This window comes from Lepidothrix coronata, unplaced genomic scaffold (assembly GCF_001604755.1).
Source record: "Lepidothrix coronata isolate B3197 unplaced genomic scaffold, Lepidothrix_coronata-1.0 Scaffold28, whole genome shotgun sequence".
Classification (NCBI taxonomy): domain Eukaryota; kingdom Metazoa; phylum Chordata; class Aves; order Passeriformes; family Pipridae; genus Lepidothrix; species Lepidothrix coronata.
In genome coordinates, this window is record NW_016690208.1 from 4,730,954 (window position 1) to 4,748,557 (window position 17,604).

Below are 17,604 nucleotides of genomic sequence, written 5' to 3' on the forward strand. Positions count from 1 at the left end.
AAGGTTCAGGCCAACATCACATGAGGGAATTTGCATGTAACACAAAAAATATTTGCTGCTAAGAGATTCCAAGTAAAAAAAGGAATTCCGTGCTCCCTTTTGAAGCGGGTTTTTCTGAAAAGTGTTGTGTCCTGGGGCAGTGTGTTTGCTTTGGAAGGGGGACACAGGTCTGTCTGAGGGGAGCCCAGCAGAGCTTGGTTTAGCCAGAAATGAGGAGTGGGGAGAAGCAGCTTTTCTCCTGAACTTGTAGGTGTGTCAGGATGGGGAAAAAGTGCTGTGAAGGCCCAGTGGAACAGGAGACAGACTGAAGGAGCAGAGGAGAGAGACTGGAGGCACAGCTGACCAGGGTAAGTCTTTGGGACACAGAGGGGAGGTGGTGATTTCCAGGGGGCAAAGCAGCAGTCCCAGGGCAGCAAACAAAGCTGTTTGCACATTTTTGACACATTCCACTGTGGTAAAGGGATGGATCCTGTTCCTGAATCCTGTCCCACAAGGGCTTTTCTGCAAAAGGGCAAACACTGCCTCATTTTCTGCCTCTGTAGTGCTGACAGTGTTTACCCAGCAGAGCAGGACTGTGCTGGGCAGTGTCTGTCAAATGGGGGGCACTGGGTTCTGGGACCAAGGTTGGTAAAGGGGGCTGAGATGGGGTCCTATGGGGCTGGGAGTGAGTAGCTGAGAGCCTTTCCAGCTGAGGAATATCAGTGAGGGCTGGAGCAGCAGCACAGTGAGGCTCTGGGGAGGGCTGAGGGAAGTGTGGGGCCTCAGCCCTGAAGTGACTTGGCAGTAAAAAAAAAAAAATAAAATCTCCCCAGGCCGGACATCAGCCCTGCCCTGCGAGTGCCTCGGCTGGGTAGGAGAGGGCAGGATCTCACGTTCTGCTGGGTTTTGAGAGTTCTTCATGAAGAGGATCTGCCCAGCACCAGGGACAGCCTCTGTTCCGAGTAACTCGCTCCACAGCTGCAGCAGCAGCACTGCACGGCCCCGGCAATCCCGCGGCTCTCCGGCGGGTGTCAGCATCGGAGAGCTCTTCCTGGCTTGGGATCGAGCTCTGGGGGCGTGGGAGAGGGAAGGGTTCAACAGAGCAGCCACCACTGCGGGCTCTGGGCTGCCCTGGAGAGACAGTTGTAGCCAGTGCCTCCAGCCAAGCCAGCGTGTGCTGCCTTCCCCAGTGCTGAGGATGGAGAGACAGGAGGTGAGACCCCATCACTCATCCACAGGGATGGCATCTGCTCCTGGGAACCTGAGCCTGCACACACAGACTTCTGGCACAGAACTACTGCATGGAGGCACCCAGGTCTGAGGATGGCTCTTCCTGGATCTTTGCTCAGGACTGGCAGTGGCCAGCACGACTTAGCCAGGTGTGGGAAGACCAGCTGGGACTTGGCTTTATCCTCACAGTCAAACTCTGCTGCTCCCAAAGTGCTTTCTAGCACAGTCCAAGAGCCTGCTCATGCCTGGTGCTGTGTGAGTGTCCTCTCTGAGGGCTGGTGCCAGGGTTGTGCAGTGCCCTCGCTGCCCTGGTGCCCTGGCAGCTGCTGGGGGACAGCACAGCTCTGGGCCAGGCGCCGGGGAGGCACCGAGATGGGCAGGGCCTGAAAGGAACGGCCTGGCCTTTCCCCGGCCTTTTCCAGGGGTCTTTTCTCACCATGCAGGGCTGCTCTGCCTGCCCTGTCGTCCTGGAAACTTCTGGGCAGGGAATTCTCAGGGCTTTGTATCTCCCTCCACAGCCACATCCACGCTGGAAGGCAGGCAGAGCTGGAACAGGGGCTGCTTCCAAGAGATCTGTGTGCTCTCAGTGTAAAGGGTGTGTAGGTGGGTGCACAAACCCTTTTGTTAACATGTGGGGTGTCTGTCACCAGAGACCCCCCTTCCCACCCACCCCCATTCCAAAGGGCCAGGATTAGCCCTGCTGTCAGCCAAGAAATAATGGAAATGAGTATTTGCACTGAAGCTTAGACACAAATATTTATTAAGCACAACCCCCCCACATCCCTTCCCCTTGAGCTGTATTCATTTCTAATATATTAATCCATTTGGCAGATTATTTTTTAGAAAAAAAACAAGTACCTGTGGGTTGGAAATTTCCCATTAAAATGACATTAGCAAATGCACATGTAAAAAATAAATAAGCTCATACATTCAAGTATATGGCAAATAATACCTCAATAATACCTCTGAAAGCTTAATGGTCAGATTCCAGTTCACCACCTGGCTGAGAGCTGCACAGGCCCGAGCCTGCAGCTGGTCAGGTCATCATCATCATCATCATCATCATCAATGGTTTCCTCTTTTACAAATGCCAGCTTGGCTGGTACAAAGGTGGCTGGGCAGGTCCTCCTCTCCCTTCTCCAGAGCTCTTCCCAGCCCCAGGAAGGAGGCCCAGCCTTGGCCAAGTGGTCCGTGCAGCAGGTGAGTGCTCCCAGGTAGCAGGTAAAATGCAGCTACCACTCCACATGGTCAGTGCAGGCAGGGAAAATGCCCCATGAGCAGCATCACTGGTCTAAAAACATCTCGCTGCTGGTTGGGAATGCTTCCAACAAATGCATTTCAAACAGGAAGTGTTGATTTTATTCTCTACAGGGACGTCGCTGCTTCGGCACAACTCGGTGCTGCAGTTTCTGAAGTCCAAGATAGTCTCTGGTCAAGCGAAGGGAAATACTGCACCTTCTGAAGTCAGGTCCCTGCTCCCCTCCTCCAGCTTTTCCAACTGGTCCAAAAGGGGAAGGAATGACAGTAAATGTGGCTGGGGCTCCTCTGAGGCTCCAGGTATTGGAGCCGGGTGGGGCACAGCCACGGTGCCTTGCCCGGAGCAGCTCTGCCAGGGCCAGGAGCAGCTCAGCACTGGTTTGGGAGAAACAGGGAGGCTGAAGGGCCATTATCCCGAGCTGCTGTTGGACACAGAAGGACAAGGAGGAAGGACAAGCTGTGGGCAGAAAGCTTTGCTGGCTGTCGAAGCGGGTCCCTGTCACACGCAGGTTCTGCCTCAGGCACCCTCACCTGCCTGAGACCTTGGCTCAGTGGCACCAGTGCTGCCCACATTTGCCATGGGCTGAACACATGAGCAGAGACCTTCCCCTTCCCAGGCACAGCCCCTGCCCCGGGCCTGCACAGCTGGCTGAGCTCCAGAGGTAACAAGTCCCACTAAAGCTCAGGGTGAGCTAGGCTTTGCTCCTGCTAAGAGGTCCCAGGACAGCTCTGCCCAGAGCTGGGGAAGCAGGGAGGTGTCCAGGGCTCTGCAGAGTCCTCAGCAAACCTAAAATACTCTCAGGTGTGTGGGACAACGATGCAGCTGGGGTGGGGTAGGATTTAAAGAACTGGTACGGCCTCAGACTTGGGCTTATTTTCTCCTGTAGAAGGAACAAAGCTGAGCAAGATGTTCCAGGGAAGGATCCAGAGTCATTTGTGTCACCTCGTGATGCAGGCAGTACAGGAGGCCTTCAAAATGGAAAAGGTGCTCTTCCCTTCCCCCATTTAATTAAAAGTGTTGTGGAAATAAAAGACATCAAGGCTGGAGTTAAGTACCCCCTCTGGGCTCCTACAAGTTCCTGGGTTTTTAGGTGATCAGCAAAGGGGCTGCCAAAGCCTTCCCTCGTGCCCAGTGTTACAGGGGCCGTGTGTCCTAAAAAAACCCCTTGTTTAAAAATTGTGCCCCATATCCATTGGGCCTTCCTGTAGCAACAGGACGGAGGTGCAGCTCCCACACCCCTGGGGTGGCTCCTGGGACAAGTCTGTGGTAGCACAGGAGCCCTCGGGTTTGAAACCACTCACATTTTTTTTCTTAAAAACAAAAAAAACCCAAATAAAGCCAAAACAACCCCCCCAGACCAAAGCCCAGTTCTTAGCTGGAACCAGGCCTGTGCTGCTCCTCCTCAGCCTCCTCCTGGGCCGAGGCCAAATCCACCCGCTGCTCGTCCATGCGCTTGGCCTGGACTCGCTGGATGAGGCTGAAAAAGTCTTCGTCCGGCATGGTGGGACCCCGGGGGATGGAGTCAGGGGGGGCACAGCGCTGGTCATCGATCCTGGAGGACTGCACGGGGGGGAGAGGGGCGTTAGGGTGGGGCAGGATGACAGGGAAGGGCTGGAGCAGAGGGGTCCGAGCTCCCGCTCCCCCCCAGCACAGGTACCTGACACTTCATGAGCATGTTGAAGAACTCGTCCCCGGGCTCCTGGGCATCCCCCTCCACACGCAGGTGCCCCAGGTTGTTGTGGGTTATCCGCAGCCCCGGCAGGTTGCCCACGTTGGCACGTTGGTCATCCAGGCGCCTGCTCTGGGAGCTGGCGATGAGGTCGAAGAACTCCTCTGTCTGTGGAGATGCCATCAGGGCAGACTGTGCTGTGGGGACAGGGCAGGGTCACCCCTCTGCCTGCAGAGCCCAAATCCTCCTCACCAAACCACTGTCCAACCCACCTCCCACACAGGCAAAGACCCAGAGGCAGCACAAGGGGGAAGGAGGTGCCGTGACAAGGTGAAAAGCAGAACCTCACACCCACCTCCCACTGCTGGACCCCCCGAGGGGCTCTCTGCCACTCACTGCGCTTGGTCAGCTCCTGGAGGCCACCAAAGGTGCCACCTCAGCCCAGGAGACTCAGTGCCCCCACCTTAACCACAGCCTGGGTGTGATCACTGTTTTTTCCAGCACTACAGGCAGCTTCCACTGCTGCTTCCACTCTGGTTCCCAGCTGGAGCCAAGAGGCACCAGGCAGACACTGGCAATTGCAGGTGAGCACAGAGTTCCTGAGCGCTGTGACAGGCGCCTGCACAGTCCTGAGGGTCAGGAATAATTCCAGACAAGTACTCAGCAAAGCCCAGGCCTGGCTGAGCCTTCCACTTGCCAGCACCTTCCCAGCCCCCCAGAAGCCCAGCCTGCTTGGGCCAGCTCGAGGAGAGGCTGCCAAGGTGAGTCCCTAGCCTGGGATAGGGTTGGCACAGCCTGGTGCCAGGGGTCCCAGTCCAGAACCAGTACACATAATCCACCCTCTATAGACCCTTTGGAAATGCATCACTGAAAAGAGCCTGTTGGCTCCTGGCAGCTTCTGGGCAGGGAAAGGCTCCCAAACAACAGACATTACACTCAGACAGGGGCAAGCAAAGGAAAACTGTAAGAAATCCAGCCTGACTGGTGTTCCTGTCCCACTGAGCCCAAAGCACTGGGGCAGAGGCTGCCCTGAGCCTCTTGACACAGTGAGCTCGCCTTGGAGCCCCAGCTCATGGAGCTGCAAAACCACAGGAAAATCTCAGCCCTGACACAAAGATGAGTTTCTTCCCCTTCAGCTCACGAAGAATCCTTCAAAATAACACGTCCAAAAGGCTCAGAGCCCAAATGAGCCAAACAGAACATGTGCCTGCTTGTGCATTCTTTATAAAGCTCCGTATTTTAAACCCAGTCTCCTAAATTACACAGCTGTTACAGCCAAATGCATTTCTGTGTCAGAAATGCATCTTTTGACAAAGCGATGCTTATTTCCACCCTATTTTTAGATGATAAAAGCCCTCTCACCTCACAGCCAACCTGCCTTCTTGACCTTCTCTGCACAGCTCTGCTCTCGCTGCCACTTCAGCCCCCGCCCCTGCTCCTTCTGCCCAGCTCTGAGGGGTGTCAGGGGTCTCCTCCTCTCCCGTTTGCACTTTGTAGTCTTTTGGAAACTGATAAACAAATCCCTCAGCTCAAATGGACTTTCTGGAGCCCTTTGTGCCAGTGATTAAGCGTGGAGTGCGATCTGTGCATTTTAGAGCTGCTCTCCAGCTTGGGTTAAACAAAGGCCGTCAAGACCAAAAAACCCAAGTGCAAACACAGCCCTGCCTTTCCTGTCCCATCTGTTTGTCAGGCGCCTTCCTCAATTTATCCCTGCTCTTCCTGGGGGTGAGCTCGCTGTCTGCCTGCTGGAGCTTCCCACTGTTTATCCATCCCTCTGGCTCCTCTGTCCTTACACAGCACCTATCACCACAGCATCCAAGAACAGTACAAAATCCAGAAGTTTTTCCTCCATGGCAACACTGTTACAAAAACTGGCAGTATTTTAACTTGCCTGAGAAAGCCTGACCCAGCCCCTGCACACCCCAGGTTCTTACAAGGCTCCCTCAGCCGTGACCATCATCATCTTCCTCATGGAAGTGGCAGAAGTCCCCATGCCAACCTCACCATTCCAAAGCCAAGACCTAAAGATCCACACCGGAGGAATCCAAGTGCATTTTCCATTTCTCTTCCTAGTTTACTCCCCAAGCCTTAGCTCACATTCTCCAAGCCTTTCCCTCAGCAACCATTAACATAAGAATGTCTCTTCCTTCCTTAAATAATGAGGGAGATTGCCAAGGAACTGCTAAGTTCAGAGAGCTGAGGCTTAGGGAAAACATCACGGGATCCACAGTAAACCACAACAGCTGGCCAGGCTGCGGGAGCAGCGGCACTCCCACAGAAACAGTGCCTTAGAAACGCTCGGGTGCTCACATATCCGCTCTCCCAGGGCAGGCACCGGGGTGGCAGCTCCCTCCGCAGCCTCTGACGGGCACTCCTCCAGCGGGCAGCGCTGATCATCCATCCGGTTGCTCTGGAACTTGCTCAACAGGTCAAAGAAGCATTCCTCATCCGAAGGGGTCCGGTTGATTTTCTGGAAAGAGAGTGGACAGAGTCAGAACACCCCGATCAGCTCCAATCGCTCCGTCTGGTGCGGATCGGGAATGGTCGTGGCCTCTCCTGGTCTGTTCAGAGGCTGGGTCCTGGCTGTGCCCTTGGCTTGCCAAGCCCCCCAGCTGGGAGACTGCTGGGGTCACTGCTCCTTGGTCCCTCTGATCCCAGAGGCTCCAGGCACTTCCACAGCCCAAAGCAGAGCCCGGCTCCCACCAGCACGCGGACGAGCCTCACTCTGAGCAGTCGCTGTCACTGCAGTGCCTCGAGCACCCAGAGCAAACTGGAGGCTGAAGGGGAAAGAGGGGACAAAAGGGGACAGCATTCCCCAGGCACTGCTCTGTGGGGAGCTCCTGGGCTGGAAAGGGCTGGGCTCAGAGAGGGATGAAGGGGAACTGTGCAGCCACCTTGGCTGAAGTGCTGCTGAGTGCCCAGCTGGGGCTCAGCCCGAGCTCAGGGTCTGCTCTTCCACCAGCTAAATCCAACCCTTCCACACTGCCCCTCACACCCCAACACTTCCCTTCTGTGCCCCCATGTCCTCAGCACAGCACTTGTAACAGTCACCCAGCTGAAAATGCCACTAAATTACAGTTTTTCAGGACAGCGGCGCTTACACAAGAGCCCCAAATGAGCACCTTGCACTGGGCAGGGATATATTTAAGTCGTGCTGCAGGAGGGCTTGTGTTGGAGGCCACCAGTCCAACAGCCAGTTCCAGCATGGAGAGGGGCTGCGTGCCCTGAGAGCAAGCCCAGAGCAGCAGGAACAACAGACCTTTCCAAGGAGTCCCTTGGAATGGGAGATAAAATTAACCAGCGATAAGAGGGGCATCTGCCAGGCTCGGGGACGGTCCCTGAGTGCCCAGCTGGTCCCACCAGTTGCTGGAAAAAATACCACAACAGAAACCAACCAAAACCTCCTACAACTGGGTCTGTCTGTGCTATTTTCCAGCACAGAGTCTGGGCAGGAGCACTGGATCCCTCCTGGGGGGCAGCACATCGTGCCAAAGAGATGGCGAGGGCACAGGGAGAGCCAGCCCCGAGTGCCAGACTTTCCAGCGGAGAAGGGATCCCCTTGGCTGCTGATGAAGCAAAGTCCCTCTCCCAGCTCTGCTTGTGGCCACTCTGGGCAGCCTGGGAGCCTTCCCAATCCCACCACACGCAGTGCCGTTCCCAGCAGAGCTCTTCCCTGGGGCAGGGGCAGGCAAAGCCCTTCATGGGAGCTCTGCAACAGGGAGAGACTTGTGCTGACAGGGTTAAAGCCACAAGTTGGATTCGGTAAATGAAGGAAAACAATTTTCCTGTATGCCAAGCGAAGCAGATGAGATGCTCTCAGCTTCTATTTAGGGCAGCGTCAAAATTAGCAGCGGGCCAGAGAGGAACATTAGCAATGTGGGAGCTGATCGGGGAGGGGAAAAACCCCTCTCACCTCCCTCCACGTGCCGATCTGTTCATGGATCCATCCTCTGAACCATCAACAGTTGCACCTTGGAAATCAAAGCTTGAACCGAGGGTGAACTACATCTCTCACAGCTCTGCTGTGTTGGGCTGTGTGACCCAAATTTCAGGCTAGAGGAGGAAGCGGCTCATTCACACCGAGCCTCCCTCCAGCTTCCCCACAACCACACGGAGTAAATCAGAGCCTGGATCCACGGGACAAGTTCCCCCTGGCAGGAGCAGCCTGACTGTGTGGCCAGAGCCCCCAGCTCAGGGCTTCCCCCAACAGAGACCAGATTGCCCTGGGGCACGTCCTGCCAGAGACCCTGCAATGTGGGGTGTTGGGAATCCCTGCTCACAACGTGGCTGGGAGAGGAGAAGATGCTCTGAATCAGCAGGAAGAACAGCCAGTGCATGGAAGTGTGGGATGGGGCTGGCTGTGTGCCCGAGTACCTCCTGGTATGGTGGCACCCGAGGGGCAGGAGGTTGGTGCCCCTGGGCCATGACTGGGGCTCACACGTGCTGTGCCAGCCAGGACGGGACATTGGGAGCCTCAGGGCAGCACCTGAGGACACCAGGCTCCCTCCAGCACTGCCCCAGCCAACCCCTGCCCCAGGCCTGCACCTCTCTAATTAAAATGCCCAAATGTGACAAGGCAGGGAGTGCTTGGCTCCTTCCCTCCCAGCCTGCTCCAAGCCCCGAGGCAGGAGCTGTGAGGGCAGATGGAAGTGTAATCACACCCCGGGGCTCACCATCTGTGCTCGCCCGGGGCTTGGCACATCCAGGGCATCCCCACATGGGGCTGAGCAACAGCCATAGGACAGACACACACCAGGCACCACGGGCCCAGGTCCTTAAATGCTTCCTGGGCACCACCTTTGGTTTCCAGCCCCAAGACTCACCCCATAGCTCGTGTCCCTGGCTGGGACATCCTCTGCTTCCAGCACTGCAACTGCCCAAATTCTGCCAACTGTCACCTTCCTGTGGTCAGCCAGATGCTGTCACAAAATTAAAACCAACCCTGTCTGCACGGGGCAGAGGGACCTGGGGCTTTTGCTGGCACCCACAGCCCAGGGGCTGCTGGCACAGCAGAGCTCACCCCGGGGCAGATCTGGCTGCAAACACACTCACCCTCAGCACACACACACCTCTCCCCATGAGGGGACAAGGGCAAGTGTGAAGCCTCTGCTCCCTGACCTCGGGAAGACAGTGACAGCTCCATCCCAGGCAGATGGAGGTCCCATTCATGGGGGTTAGAGCTTTGTTCCCATTTTCTGAGAGTGGTATTCCCACCTGGACACCGCCAGATCATCACAGAGCTAAGCAACCTGGCTTGGGACAGTCTGGGAGCAGGACTCTCCCTCCTGACACACTCTCTCTCCTGGAAGGCATCCAGGCTTTTGCATACATTCCCTTGCTGGTGGATGAACAGGCTGTTTAACCTGCCTGGGTGGATTCAGGATGTGCAAACCACAGCTGAGATGTTGGAGAGGCAGCGAGGAGCAGATCCTGCTGCCACTCCCCCCTCTCCCTGCAGGACAGGGCCACCGGCTCTCCAGGAGGGCTTGGGAGTCCCTGCGGGTCACTGCCCTGTGGAGGAGCACAAACCCACCCTGTTTCCTCTCTGATAAACTCTCACTCACACCAAATAAGGTCCTGGGCTGCCCAGCTCTGCCCAAGACGTGCAGGACACGGAGAAGAATCTCTTGGGGAAATGCCTCAGTCCAAACACTCTGGATGTGCAGGTGAAGCCGAGGCTGAAGCAATCCCAGGAAAGCCAAAAAAGTCAAACCAACTCCTGTGCCTAAACCCCCTCAGCTATTTTCACTTGGAGTCAGGAAAGCCATTAAACAAAAGCAGAAGACCTAGTTGCAGGAACTAAACCCCTTCCCAGCTCCCAACACCTGAAGTCACAGCCCACAGATGCCTCGCAGGGCTCCCACCCTTGGAGCCGCTGCCCACCCGTGAGAGCCTTTCTCTGACACAGTCCCAAGCCACATCCCAGGATCAGCACCCTGTCCCCAGTCTCTCTTTGGCCCCTCAGCAGCCCATACCCTCCCAGGGTATGGGGGTCACCAACACCTGCTGTCACAGGTACCCTCAACCCAACGCTCCGGAGGTGGCGGCTTCTCCCAGAGCTTCCTGCTGCCCCCACAGCAGCTCGGGATGCAGCTCTTCCCACATTTGCTGCTCAGCCCCACCAAAGTCTATCTGAATCACTCCCAGGCTGTTCTGGGACAGGGCTCCAGAGACCCTCAAACACCGTCAGATCTTTCTGTGCTGGCCAACCCATGGCACATCCACCAGTGATTCCATGGGGGAAACATCCCCTTCAAAAGGAGCTTCTCCCACCAAACCAAACTGCCAACACTCTCATGAGCCATCCAAAGGGCCAAACATTGTCCCTCAGTCAGATCAGCTTCTCCTCCCACAGCTGGTGTCCCCAGGGCACTGACCTGCCTTTGGTTCCCCTCCTGTCCTCCCGGCTCAGCTTCTTGCAGACCTGCCCCGATGCAGGAAGGAGCCGTCAGGCTCAAGGGCTGCTCTGCCCAGCCCTCCGAGGGGACCTGCAGGCAGGACCTGCTGCCCAGCAGCCAACAGATCCCAGTGGATCTGGCACAATGGATCCACCTCAGGAGCTGCTGCTCGAAGGCATCTGGTCAGTGGCCGGGTCAGGGATGAGTGAGGACGGCAGCAGGTTCAGGGGTAACACAGCTGTTTTCACTGCCACCCCCTCAGAACACTGCCTTGGCATTTATGTGTCCACCACAATTCCACCTTATTTCAGGGAGGAGACAACCTGGAGATGTGACCTGCCCTCGTCCTGCAGAGATGCAGTGGCAGAGCTGGGGCAGGATCCAGCGACTGCTCCCCAGGGCCAAGCTCTCCCCGGTGGACAATCCTCAGAAAACCGTGCCCCTTGTTCTGGCAGCACTATGTGCCCAGGGCCTGGCAGATATTCATTCCCACACATCCACGTCTCTGTACCATGCCTTATCTGTCTCTCCCTCTGTGAACCAGATGCACCATCACTCCTCATCTCTGCTCTTTCCAAGGCAGCCGACCTCAAAACCCCCAGGCAGGAGCGGGGCTGGTGGTGCTGATGACCCCCAGTGCCAGGGCACCTTCTCCAGGGCTGCCCCGCTACCTGTCAGTCCCCTGCACGTGGTTTTTCTTTATCCTGTATCACCCCAACACCTCACCCTGGAGACCCCACTGTGGGGGCTGCACAACCCCAACCCATCGGGCTCTGAACCTCCCCACCTCACCTGGTGAAGGGCAGCGAGGGGGAGGTTTGCAGAGAGCTCCCGAACGGCAAGTGGGGGCTGGAGGAGAGGAGTGGAAGGAAATCCCTGCCTGAAAGCCACAGCCTGTTTCCCCGGGAGCTGAAATGCCTGGAGCACCATCTCTCGGGGACTCTCCCAGTGCCTGGCCAGCAGCACCTCGGCTGGAGCCTCCACTCCTTGACGAGCCCGTCATCTCCAGAATCAGCAGAGCTGGAAAACTCGCCTGGTCCTTGCTGAGGACACCACTTCCCTTTCCATGCCAATCCTTCGGCGCCGCTGCCACGCTCCCCCTGAGGGCAGGGCTGGTGGCAGACACTCCGTGTCCCCCTCCCCGGGCTCAGGGATCACCACCCACCCTCAGCACTCTCTGCTGTGAGACACAGCACGCCCCGAGAGCCTGAGCACTGCCTGCAGCCCATAAAGTTGCCAAAATATCAGTAATAAAGTCGCAAAAATATTAATAATAAAAAGTTCACGCTGAAGCTACCTGAAAACTTTAAAACCCCCGAGCACACACAGGCACATCCCGGCCTGAATGAATCTCTCCTCTGTGTCTCTGTATCTACCTCTTCCTCCTCCTCCCGACCCAGCCTCTCATTTCACAGAAAGAAGGAAACACAAACAAAACCCGAGTTTTCCTCACTGACCTCAGCAGCCAGCTCTTCCCCAGGCTCCAGCTTTCACATGTCCACGGGCAGGAACGACCTCCCCTCGCAGGGCAGCGGCAGCGATGCTCCGGCAGCGCCGGGAGCTCTCCCAGCCCCGCTCCGGGAGCGCGGATTTATGCGGAGCGCGGAGCCATGTGAAGAACGTCGCCAGCTCCAGTGACCCGCTGGGTGCGAGATGAGGCTTAAAGCGACAGCCCTGCTCCTCCCAGAGCCACTCCGGTGCCCTGGCACGGAGGGGAGGGAGGGTGGGCTCCAGAGAAGGCTCCTCTCTCCCTCACCTCGCTGCCACGATCCTCCTCGTGTTATTAAGATGATGCTCTTAAACACACAGTGGAGCTACGTGAATATTTAGCTTTCCTTCCACCTCCTCACCTCCCACCCGCCACACTCACTTTACCTTAAAAATAGATTGGGATCGATTCTCCTAAACTACATCTGCAAACACACTCGGCTCCACAGGCACAGGCACCGCGGCAGCAAATGCTCTGTGCACACACAGACACAATATTATCGCCTGGATTTAAAGCACCAAAATACTGAAGGACCATTTTTAGCTCCCGATAGTCCTCCTGCTCCTCATATTATTAGATGTGCGATCTTTTTTTTGTCTTATTGCAAGAGCTGGAGCTGCTCAGCCATAAGCACCTCCCGATTTAAATGTACCACCGTTCAACAGAGGGAAATTTCTAATTGCAACAGGGTTTTAAACAGGGAAAGATGGAAATGCCACGCAGCAGCCGAAGAGCTGTTCTTACCTCACATTTGTGAAATGGGGATTTCTGGCAGTGAAATGAGGCACTGGGAGGAGAAGCAGCTTTCCAAAGGGGCAAAATGGGGACAGAGCCTGGGTGGCACTCCCAGCTCTCTGTCTACACTGTCCTCTTACACTTCATTCTCACGTTTCACTGCCAAAGTAGTAGATTTCTTTGGCCTTAACAAATGCAGCTTTGGGGAACTGCCCATGCTTTTCCACACCAGTACATTTATTTCCAGGAGTCACACAGTAATTAGAAAGATAGAAACTGTGTGGGACCCGAGACCAGGACTCCTGCAGAAGATGGGTAACAACCCAGGGGCAGAGCCCACACACACGAGGTCGGTGCTTAGAACAACAAGAGGAAATGACATTTCCCCTCTGGGTTGAGGATGCAGGAAAGGGGAGTGAGTGAGATGTCTGTGATCTGCAGAGACACCCCCCGCACTGTCAGGTCCCAGCTCTGAGCCAGGGACTGTGCCCTGGGCACACGTGTGCCCTGCCCCAGCCCCTGGCACAGACCATACACACCCTGCCCAAACCCAGGACGTGCACACGCTTCCCTTGTAGCATGAAATTATCACCCTCACTTGGACTGTTTTCAAAGATTTTTTTTTTTTCCCTTTAAACAACTCGCCCACTCATCCCTATAAACGCCGGTGCTAAAAGCTGGTTCTGTTGTTAAGATTTCAAATAACTTGGGTTTTATTGTTCCAAACAAAATCAAAATAACTCACCCACGCTCCCTCCTTCCGTAACACAGTAAGTGCTGACCTGTTGGGACCAGGCCCTGCTGCCACACAGGGCTTCAATCCACGCCTGTGGCTCAACAGCAGGTGACAATGTAATTTCTGATCTCCTTTTGGGAGGGAGCGTGTTGTGCCTCGTGGGTGTCTGGCTGAAGTGTTACTGACACCTCTGCTGCTCACAGTGCTGATCCAACTGTCTGCAAGCTCCTGCCACTGTGACCAGATTTGGCCATTCTGTGCAACAACCACATTAATATTGGATTTACCCTTTTTTCCTCAGCTACACAATAACCTGTCCTGGAACCACAGGTCAGCCCAGCCCTCACTGATGAGACCAGTGTGCTCATGGCATGGAAATTACTTCTGGCTTCTCTTTGGGAGGCAATATGTGCATTCAAACAGTCTCTCTAGTTAATGTAATGACTTTTCCACATGGGTTTTGACAGCATTTACCACACCAGGCTGGGTTTCCCTGTCACCATTTAATAGAAACACACTAGGCTGGATTTAGCACCTGAAGCTTGTTTTACTAACTCAGGAGACAAGGCAGAAGCACCATAATTCCAGGTCACTCTCTCCAGTCTGTGGAAGAAGATGAGGGATACAGAGGTCAATCTGGCCCAGCAAAAACCTGAAGCATCCCTTAAACACCAAAACTGGGAGTGAACCTGAACTAGTTGCTTAAAACAACTCAGGTTATAAGTGTTTGCCAACAAGCAGTAAGTTTTTGGAGTGTATCCGATGCTCCCCCTCACCCAGGGCTATGGTACCTGGCTGTGCACACCAACACACACCCAAGCAGAAAAACAGTGTTTTAACTACAAGCAGTTGCAGTGATTTACTTTGCAGTTGGAAGGGGATGGAAATAGGACCACGCTCGGCCGTGGAGTCTCAGCTGAGCAGCAGTAATTTGCTAAACTGAAATAACTCCGTTGCTTTAAAGGATGTAACCCATATTCTTGATTAATTAGCACAGAGGCCAAGGTTAATATATGGAGCTCAACTCCCAGTCACCTACTCTATCCACCAGACCAGCACCCCCCCAGTCCCAGCCCTGTGGAGCAGCAGGAGGTGATGGGGAGGCAGGTGAGGTCACTGCCAGCAAAGGGCACGTTTCTCTTTGGAGATGGAGATGATCCAACGCTCCAGCAGCAGAGGTGCCCTCCTCCCCCCAGCCACTGCTCTCCCTGCATCTCAAATTGGAAGCTCCTGGCAATTTGCTTTGAAAACGCTCTGCAAAAAGGCCTACTTGTCTCTGGATTGCCAGAATTGTGCTGCTTTCCTGAAGCAGACTTTTATTTAGACACCTACTTGCTCTCAGCGCAGCCATGTTTTAAGAAGGAGCTGAACAGATGCAGCACCTTCACCAGGGGTGGTGGTGATGGTGAAGCTGGTGGTGGATCTGTGCACACCCATCTACATCAGCACCCATAACACATCCAGCCTGCACATAAACACCCCTCGCTGCAGCAAACGCCCAGATCTTAATTATTATTTACTCACACTCCGGTAATGCCTGAAGGCCGCGTTCAAGATCAAGGCTTTGTTGTGCAAGGCACCCCACAGAACATGAAATCCTGGCCCTGCTGGGGCAGGGAGGGTTCCTGGGGCTGGTACCTGTGGGTTTGCCATCGCAGGGATGGTCAGACACAGCCCTGCTCAGAAGAGTTTAAACAGGTAAGACAAAAATCACATGCAAAGGCAGGAGCAGCTTCTCCTATCGGCCAAAAGCATCTGGTACCTGCTGCTGTAAAGGGCAGGATGAAACTACACCCTGTTTGGGGTTTGCTCCACATGACAGTGCCCAGAGAACACTTGGATGGAAATGGCTTTAGATACAGGCAGAAAAGTCCTCATGGGACTTTCCTGCACATCCCTCGGGAGCTGCACCTCCTGCCCCCAGGCACATTCAGTGCTCCCGCTCTGCTGGCTCTCAGGTCAGGGCTGCACCATTGCAGAAGGTGGTTCCCCCTCTCCTCCAGCACAATAAGCACTGCAGGGAACTGGAACTCTCCCTGTGGGCACAGGCAGCACGATCCAAGTTGGAAAAGTTGGATCTAGGGGATGGACTGGGGTTCTGCTCTAATTGCACATCTCCCCAGGAAGCTTCCCCAGCAGTCCCTGCACACGGAGCCCTTCCCTGGGCTCAGCTCTGCCAGGGCTGGGGCTGCAAGAACAGGAAAGAGCCAGGGGCTCTGAAAAAACATTATTTAGGCTTTTTTAGATTAATTGGTGTTAATTGCCTTGAGAGGCTTAAAAATAGCACTGCTAATGGGAACGTGGACACAGGCTGAAGGTGAGGTGTGAGCAGAGGCTTGTGATGGCCACATTAACCCTGACACAGGCTGTTCCCTGCCCAGCAGCCACTGCCAAAAACAGGGACACCCCCTGTCCAGCTGGGAATTGTCTGCCTGCACCTCTAACCCTGACAGACCCCGAGCTGCCTTCACACTCAGACAGGGGCAGAGGGAACCTTCCTGCTGCCACGGCGGGTTTTATCATGAGAGCTCCAAGAAACGGTGTTTGAACCCTCCTTGTTTCAGGCTCCTTTGATTTATGGATTCACATCCTGCTCCTTACTCTTGCAACCATGGAGGACCCTCGGCCAGCTCCCAGGGAGCCTCAGTTTTCTGCTCCTAGTCCAAGAATAGTGACAAGGACAGCCCAGAAAGACCCCAAAACCTCTGCAATCTTAAATCCAGAGGAGAGGATTGGCATTGGATGGGACCACATCCATCCAAAAACAGGGGGTTAAGGAACAACCCATCACCTGAGGAGGTCACTGCCCATCACTGGCTCCTTGAACTCCCCTCCTTGACCACAAAAGAACTCTGGGATGGAGTTGCTTGGTGCCAATGAAGGCAGCAGGGTGGCCTCTGGGTAGGATGCCCTGGTGGCAGCTCACAGGGGGTGATTTGGCCTCCCTAAAGCTGGGGGGGACAAAACCCCAGGACAAACAGACAAACCCCAAACTTGCCCCAAGGTTGTGCTGTGTTTGTGTCCTGCGAGGGAGCCTCCAGCTCTGCCCCAGCAGCTGGAAACAGCCACTATCCAAGATAAGGCACAGACACAACTAGTCTGGTCCTACAGCTCCTGCACTGCCACAGGTCTGTCCTTAAATGAAACCCAAAATACATAATATTAGGGTGCATTTCCTGTTTTTTAAATATAATTTAGATAAAGAGAAACACATGTTCTCAGTACAGAAAAGATTCAACACCAAGTAGACCCACCAAGCAATAGCAGAGCACAGCTCAGCAAGCACAGCCAGACCACGATCCCTTCCCAGCACAGAGATCCCTGTGGATCCATCAGGTGCTCCCTTAACACACTAGATCCCACCAGCCAAGGCTGGGAGCTCAGGGACAGCCATGGAAGAAAAGCAAACACAACCCCCAGTCACCAGAGGCCTCTGTGTCATCTGGTGTCATCCCAGCTCCAGGGATTTACATCCAAAGAGAACCTGGACTATGATTTTTCTTTAAGCTCTTCTGGCATGTGCAGTTTAATAAATGCCAGAGGCCGGAACTGTGAACACACAAAGTGCCCCAGGTACAGCAGAGACCTGAGAAATGAATGAAACCTTCCAGGTTTTGAGAGAAATCAAACACTTGGAGCTTTATTGCTCTGGGTCTGGCTTCAATTCATCCCTTTTTTTTTAGTGCTGTTCTCTTTAAAGTGACAGTTTCTAGGAAATGGTGAGCGTAACATCTCTTTTACTGTCTCATTCCACTTGATGGCTGACAGTTTGCCGGGAGAAAAGGTTGTGCAAGGAGGAGAGCAGACCTCAATTATGGCTTTAAAGTGCCAATAACTGAAAACTCAGTTTTCAATGAGTCAAGGCAAGAAAAATGGATTTTGGTAGCTTGGTGAGTCACCTCCAGCCCAGACCACTGGACCAGCAAGTGGCAGACATTCAGTCATAACCCCCAACAAAGGTCTGCTGGGGGTCCTTGGACAACCAGCTCGGGTTTTATCTCCTCCCTAGAGCAGATTCCTGTGGTAAGGGGCTCTTTCTTACAGTTTTCTAGCTCTGATCAGTTATGGATGGAATATGTGCTTTCCTACATTCCCCTGATCCTCATCCCA

General features: G+C 54.6%; 1 protein-coding gene across 8 annotated transcripts in view; it reads right to left on the reverse strand.

Annotated features, from left to right (window-relative positions):
- Positions 1-1,946: 1,946 nt before the first annotated feature.
- GPSM1 (G-protein signaling modulator 1) overlaps positions 1,947-17,604 on the reverse strand; it is a 110,398-nt gene continuing 94,740 nt past the window's right edge. For 6 of the 8 annotated variants that reach the window (XM_017810033.1, XM_017810034.1, XM_017810032.1 and 3 more), the window contains 3 exons: positions 6,447-6,606; positions 4,125-4,333; positions 1,947-4,027 (listed from right to left, as the gene is read on the reverse strand). In XM_017810033.1, coding sequence (XP_017665522.1) covers positions 3,839-4,027; positions 4,125-4,333; positions 6,447-6,606 — 558 coding nt within the window. In that variant the 3' untranslated portion in view covers positions 1,947-3,838. Of the gene's footprint in view, positions 4,028-4,124; positions 4,334-6,446; positions 6,607-10,513; positions 10,618-11,991; positions 12,331-13,503; positions 13,553-17,604 lie in introns of those variants that run through there. The other 2 variants (XM_017810038.1, XM_017810039.1) reach the window with 2 other exon arrangements.